This window comes from Limulus polyphemus, unplaced genomic scaffold, assembly GCF_000517525.1.
Source record: "Limulus polyphemus unplaced genomic scaffold, Limulus_polyphemus-2.1.2 Scaffold6243, whole genome shotgun sequence".
Lineage (NCBI taxonomy): Eukaryota > Metazoa > Arthropoda > Merostomata > Xiphosura > Limulidae > Limulus > Limulus polyphemus.
The window spans coordinates 1705-9258 of record NW_013671853.1 but is presented as its reverse complement, the minus strand read 5'-3'; the positions used below and the strand labels follow the sequence as shown (position 1 = coordinate 9258).

At 33.7% G+C, this 7554-nt stretch overlaps 1 protein-coding gene across 1 annotated transcript in view; it reads right to left on the bottom strand.

Moving 5' to 3' along the window:
- Positions 1–3682, bottom strand: part of LOC111089440 (fasciclin-2-like) — a gene marked incomplete at its 5' end in the record, with an annotated part of 41442 nt that extends 37760 nt beyond the window's left edge. Inside the window, one exon of the mRNA XM_022401937.1 lies at positions 3489–3682. Coding sequence (XP_022257645.1) covers positions 3489–3682 — 194 coding nt within the window. The remainder of the gene's footprint in view (positions 1–3488) is intronic.
- Between the last annotated feature and the right edge of the window lie 3872 nt (positions 3683–7554).

Genomic DNA, 7554 nt, shown 5'->3' with positions numbered 1-7554 from the left:
TCAAGGAACAAACTAAAACAATGCTATTTTAGACTTATTGTTAGCTTCAAATACAGAAATTATCAAGAGGGTGGAAATTGGAGAATATCTGGGTGCAAGTGATCATTGCTCTATTAGGTTCAATGTTTTGCTGCATAAGGAGATAAGGAATAATGATATTTTGGTTACAAATTTAAAAAAAACAACATATTTTGAAGGGATGCGACAAGAATTATATGTTGTAAATTGGGCAGCTGATTTATTTGGAGATGCTGAGCAGATATAGAAAATTTTTAAATACTCAAGGTAAACATATTCCTAATAGAAAGAAAAGGCCAGCTGCAAGTAAAAAAGGAGGTTGGCTCACAAAGAGTTTAAGAGTTAAAATTAAAGAAAAGCATAATAAATTTAAGAAATTTAAATTGACTGGTATGACAGGAGAGTTAGAAGATTATAGAAGATCAAGAAAGTTGGTGAAACAGGAAATTAGGACATGAAAAAGGATGTATGAGAAAAGGTTGGCTGAAAATGTAAAAATTAACATTAAAGATTTCTTTAAATACATTAAGGGTAAACAAAATGTTAGGATGGGGTAGGACCCTTGAGGGATGATAAAGGAAGGCTAGTATCTGATGATTATGAGATGGCTGGGTTATTAAACTTTTGCTTTTTCTTTGGTTTTTAAGTCAGTTTTTCCCCATCTTGAACAGTTGATAGATTTGAGATTTTGGAATTGGTTTAATATGAATATTTTCAGACTTGCACTAATCAGAAATGCCATTTTGCAGTATCTAATTTACAATAAGGTTCTGTAACATGACATTCCAGGTATTAAAAGCCAGAGCAATGATCAGTAACATAATACCAGTAAGCTTGGTTTGAACTTATACTGCAATATTCTCAAGTGGCTTTATGTTATTTTTTCTAATTGGTGCAATTAACAATCATCTGATAATCTATGAATTTGGGTTGTTTATACCCAAATATCAGGAAGGTCGAAGATACAATGATTTAAAAGCTGAATTATCTAACACAGCATTTCTCAGCGTGTTCAGCAAGGGTAGTCCAGGGGGTCCAAGACTCATTCATATTCGAAATTTCATGAAAATACTTTAAAAAAATAGGATATATATATAATAAAAAATGTTTTTCATAAAATTACATTTATATAAATTAAAACATTTAACTTTGGAATACAGCTCTTCATGTACATAAAAAATTTTTTTCAAAAAAATATTTTGATAGGTTTGGGGTCCATGAAAAAAATTTAAATTAAAAGGGGTCTTTGGGTTATTAAGGTTTGAGAGTGATGTGTGGCGAGCACCATGATGGAGGAAGCAATGATACATAGGGGTGGAGCAGGCATGTGAGAGCAAGTTGAACCAAAACTACAGCATATATTGTGAGCAGTTGTTTAAAAAAATGAAATGGAAGTTCAATCATAATAATTAATTAAATGTATCTTTTATAATTGTTTCAAATGATAAACAAATTAAAATAACACAAAACCAGCAATTGACAGGCATAAACAAAACTATAACTCACTCAAAGCATGTTGATATTCACTTAAAAAGATCAGACCTATCAGCTGAGACCATGCTCCTCATGAAATGCTTGATTTTCAAGTTGTGGTTTTTGTTTGTTGCCTGGCCTAATTATGTCTCATTTCCATGGCAACAACCAAGCAGACCATATCACTGCTTCACTTGTATCTGTAGAATGAGTCATGTCTCATTCTCAACATTTGCTGGTAAAGTCAGTGATGGAGGGGGAGTTTTGGTGTGAGTTCTATGTGTATTGCCAAAGATTGAATTTTTTTTTTACTTTATGAAGGATACTTTAAAACAGATGAAACAAAGATTTTTTTAATTTTCAAAATACAATACCATTATATTAATGAATTGAAAGCCAATTTTAACTAACCGAATAGTGTTTGGTTTGCTTGGCTTGAAAGCATGTCACTGAAGTTTGAGAATTGCTGATATAACATTAGCACCCTCAGATGACAGAAGTTGGTTTAAGATTTAAAATAGTAAATACCTAAAAAAAAGTTAATAAGACCAACAGAAGCAGAAAATAAAAGTTAAAGAAGGCAAACAGGGTTGGGCAAAAGACTGTGCATGTTCACTAACATCAGAAAAAGGCAGATGCCCCATAAGTAAAGCAACTAGACGATTAAACAGCCTGACTTAGACATCAACAGACAATATCACATTAAAGCCCTAATATGCTGATCAATGAGAGCTAACAGTACATTCCCAGGATCTCTCTGTACACTAGAAGTTGTAGAAGTAATTCTAAAACTGATACTTTAGATAATCAAATCATATACTTAGTTAGCAAGAACTCTGGTTTGAAATTATTTCAAAGGGAAGTTCTTCGCTTTTAAATTTACTAATGTTTTCCATTTGTACTTCTTGCCACTGTTGTTGACTTTTCTGTAGTTGCTGCTGACTTTCCTGCAACTGTTGGAGACTTTCTTCCTGTTTATTTTCTCGTTCTTCTTGTTTCTTTTCTTTTTCCTCCAACAACTGCTGTAATCTCTCTTCTTGTTTATTTTGCTGTTCGAGCTGCCACTGATGCAGGTTTTCTTGTAACTGCTGCTGTCTCTCTTCTTGTTTCTTTTCTTTTTCCTCCAACAACTGCTGTAATCTTTCTTCTTGTTTATTTTCTCTTTCCTCCAACCACTGCTGTAATTTCTCTTCTCATTCTTCTTGTTTCTTTTCTTTTTCCTCCAAGAACTGCTGTAATTTCTCTTCTTGATTCTCTTCTCGTTCTTCTTGTTTCTTTTGCTGTTCTTGTACTGCTGCCATCAAAGCTGCTAAGCTGTAGTTTGATTTGCCACTTCTCGTTTCCATTTTTTTTCTTTTCCATCCCACTCTCTGACACCAATTTGTTATGCCTCCAGTCATTAGTTAATTTTCCGTAAATTCGTTCCAACGAAACTTTAGTGACACAAGTCCTTTCTTAAATAAAACAGGTTTTTTCTTTCCGAATACAACTTTACGATACACTTAATTTCAACAGTCACTCTATAACAAATGCTGTAATTCTCAACAAACGTCTCACGTGCTCGTGCTCGACTCAACAATACTCAGTTCAATTACACACACATTGTTGCCGTCAATTTGTGACCGTCTTATATATACAAGACTAACACATATCTAGTAAACGCTAGAGCATTCATGAAGGAATAGGATATTTCTAGAAGGACGTGGCATGATACTAGTCATGTGACCTCGCTGACGCAACAATATCAAAGTTATAATTATTAATTCAGTAAGTTGAAAGTATTCAAATTTAATGATATCTACACTAAGATGAATGTATAAATACTTGATACGTGAATACAGTTAAACCTAATTATCAAAAAGTCCTTCTAAAAATTCTTAAACAAATAATTAGAGGTTAATTCCTATTAACAGTGATATATGATATAAAAATTTTTTCTATGTGTTTGTGTGTTTACATGTAAATGAATATTAAAATATAATTATATTGTAGCTTACCAAAAGCTTACTAATAGCAACTGTACTAAGAATGGTGTAGAATGCAGAATTATTCTGCTTTCTAATCTCGTTATTTCTCAACCACCAGCTAATTGTAGCATTAGGAATAGCATCTGCTAAACATGTTAAGTTTACTGGATTGTCTTTCCAAGTCTTCACACTTGTTGATGTTGTTACACTCAAATCAGGAGGAACTGCAAAATCAAATAAGGAATATTTTCAATGTTCTATTTATTATGTAAATTATCTAAATAAGCTACAAATAAAAAATAATGGATATGCAGGCTGTTTGAGACTATAAGAAAAAATATCTGGTGAGATATAATTTATGTAAAGATTGTCAGACTATACATCATTACACTGAATATGACTATATTTCATGTGCATATTTTTAATGGCTGAGTATAAGAGAGTTGAAGTACAAATCAAACACATAAAAAGATCCTATTGATCCTACAAGTGTCATTACGGAAGCTCCTTATTATAAATATCCAATATTTTATTTATCTTGAATCAGTCCATAAAATTTTATAAATATGTCCAATTAGAATAAAAATGTTAGGTTCATTTCAAAGGAACATTCAGGATATTAAGTATTCAGATGTATTGAAGCCCACTGAACACTGAAGATGGAACTGTTCTCACTGACTATTAAAAAAAATTTGCTGTTGTGGTATGCAGGGCTGGGTGGATCTTGGTATGTGCCTAGAAGTGTAGATACTGTATGATGAAAAAAGAAGTGCTTGTAGTTGTAGTATTCTTCATAAAAAAAAGACCAAATTGTCATCATTCTGTGGCCAAGTTATAAGTTTACAGTTTTGACAATTCTACAACATACTATATTAACAATTTGTAGCAAACTTCACCAAGATCACAACATCATTACTGTCTCTCACTAAAGTTCAAAAAACACAATTCAGATGTAGGAAGGAATGTGAACAACCATTCAAAACTCTAAAGTATGTTTTAACATAAGTGCCAAGTTTGCAGGAGCAAGGAGACATAAGACCCAGGAATATTTATTTTTGGGGACATAGTCCAAAATACATCATACAATATGTTTATGTAGTATGCTAATATACTGATCTAATAGCCATTGTATAATCATGATTCCACCAACTTCCACAGATTGGCAAAACAGCATACATAGCTTTGTTATGTGATTTGAATGATGGCATGGTTTATAAAATCATAGTAAATGGAACAATGTTTCAGAAGTTTTGGTATTACAGAAACTAGTTTTGACACATTCATGCATCTTCTTCAGTCTCATGGTGTCTTCTGGTAGGTAAAGTGGTCAACAATGCCTGTGTGATATTGGAAAGGTAAGGAAGCTGTTTAGCTTAAAGTGATCTCAGAAGATGTTGAAATTAGGCAGGTTTTTGATTAAGCAACTTTTGACAATTCTTCTTTTTATGTAGTTATCCACTTTATATAAAAGTCTTGTTGGTTTCCAATCAATGTAAAGGACAGAATTTTTCATATGGAGAAAAATAATGTTGTTTGTGTTTCCATATTTAATGTCTCTTTTTTTTACGTGCAGAAACTATTGTGTCAACATATTTTCCAGTTTCACCTACATAACCTTTCTCACAGGATTGGTATAATATAAATGCCTGTGTTTTTTTATCTTCAGGTGTTGTTCTGTTTGAAGTTAGGTTATTTTTTGATGGTGTTTGGATATCTGTGAATGTAACATGAATGCTGGTGCAGACTTATGATAGGCATAATAAAACATGTAGTGAATTATAAGTGTATTGATCCACTTTTAATTAAGACAAGTTTTGTTAATTTACTAATTTATGATATGGATAAAGAAAGTTAAACGGCCCCTCTTATGAAATCTTGTTAGATACCAATACCAATGAAAATGCAATTAGAGCAGTGTTATCACAGTTGCAGGAAAGAGTAGAGTATATAACTGCATCTACTAGTCACATGCTCATGGATCTATAATGCAGATAATGTACTAGAAAAATAAAACTGCTTACAGTTGTAGTTTTCACAGAAGACTATTGACACTACTTGTATGGTAGAAAGTTTGAAAATCTATAAGGAATGATAGCATCATTGATAACAGCATCACAGGAGTAATATATAGTCATGAAAATGCAATTGGAATGCTTTGGTGCATAGTGAGATCCCGTCTGTGCAATGAATATTCAGATCCTAAACATTACATGGGAGTTAAAACCATTTCTATTGTAGTGATAACAAGCCATTAACTAGTAGATTTTAATAAAGGATGGATGCCACAAGACAACATGAGACTGAAGAGGATACTCAAATATGTCGAAACTAGTTTCTCAGATGTCAGATTTCTGACAGTTTGTTCTATTTACTGTGTTTTTTTCACTAATAGCTGTACATGATATTGTGTTCTTTTATTATTACTATGGATGCCACACTTAACACTTCAGGAACTCTGGGGAGAGCATCTGAAGGGCTTAGGTCTAATATGAGTGTTCCTTGTCATGCAGTAAGGTATAGTTCAATGAGCTCAGATTAAGGAATGTAGCACAGATGCATTTAAGTTACATCACTTGTAAAAGCAGTTACAAGTTCAGGGAGGTGAGTTATTCCATTGTTATTAACTTGTGTAGCAGCTAGTGGTTCCCAGAGCTTTAAGATACTAGATTCTCCAGACATTAAACAATAGAATATTGGAGGGCAACAAGGTGTTACCCACACTTGTTCTAATGTTCAATGGCAGTTCCACTTTCCACATTAGAATCAAGACATTCAGTACTTGTATCAACTCTTTGTGGTGTGTGACATACAGAGAAAAAAGTTGGTCTAAACAGGGTAAACTTCAGCAAAGACTGTTGGTTCTCCTCTATAGAGAATAGTCCTGAATATTGCTGGTCCATTCCCAGAGACAAAATTAGGTTACCTGTATATACTTGCAGCTAGTTACTTTTTAAATAGGCTGAGGCTTATCTATTGGTTGATATGTCTGCACAACCTGTGACCAATGCACTGATAGAGCACTAAATAGCCTAGTTCAGAACACCTGAAAAGAACTAGTTGGATTAGGGAGGTAACTTTAACAGTCAACTGTTCTCTGAGTTGTGTAAAATGCTGGATGTGATGAAGATACACAGTTAACCTTATTACCCCTCACTATGACAGTTTAGTGAACAGATTGATACAGATTGTCAAGCACGTGCTTGCCAAGTATGTTAACCAGGATCATAAGAACTGTGATAAACATCATGATAACATATAATGCAACTGAACAGATATCAAAAGATTGTTTGCCAAATATGCTAATGTCAAGAAATTTTGCTTTCAGTAGATGTGATGTATATTCCTCTAGACATCCTACAGAGACAGAATGAATATTTGGAGTGGTTAAGGTCTGTGTTATAGGACACATACAAGTTTGCATGTCTCAGCTAGGACAGGTTGGCATTCAACTGAAAAGAGGGTATGATAAGACAGTGCAGGAACAAAGGTAGTAAACTGGAGACTGGATATGGCTTTGGTGTATGTCTGCAGCATGGAAGCCTCTTGTTTCCATTTGGGATGGACTCCACTTTGTGATTTGACAGATCAGTTCAGTAACATACAAGTTACAGCAGTCAATGGGTGTGCACAAGTGCATAGTACATGTTGATCAGCTGTGTCCACACATGACTGATGATTCTCTGGCAAGCTGGCTTGATCAGGAGTAAGAAGAGAAGGCAGTATATTTAAAAGATGAAAATACTGTCTTATCCCACTCCAACCAGATACTACTCAATCATCTGAAGTTAGAATTGTTTGTTTATTGCAATATTAACAGGACTGAAAGGGCTTCACAACTTTCTGAGATATTGAGCATATTTTCACTACAAAGGTACTCAAAGTATATAAAAGGATTGTTGCTAGATTAACAGTTTAGGATGGCTGGTACCAGGAGATATAATACCTAGTTCATCAACCATTTGCACAACTGAAGATGATAGCTAGGAGTTTTAAAACATAGTTCAAAGAGCTTTGCAACCCTAGCTTTCTGAGTTCATTTTTCTGGGGTGAAACTTTCGAGCATTTTGCAAAAATCACTCACCTAATCTAGCTGTGT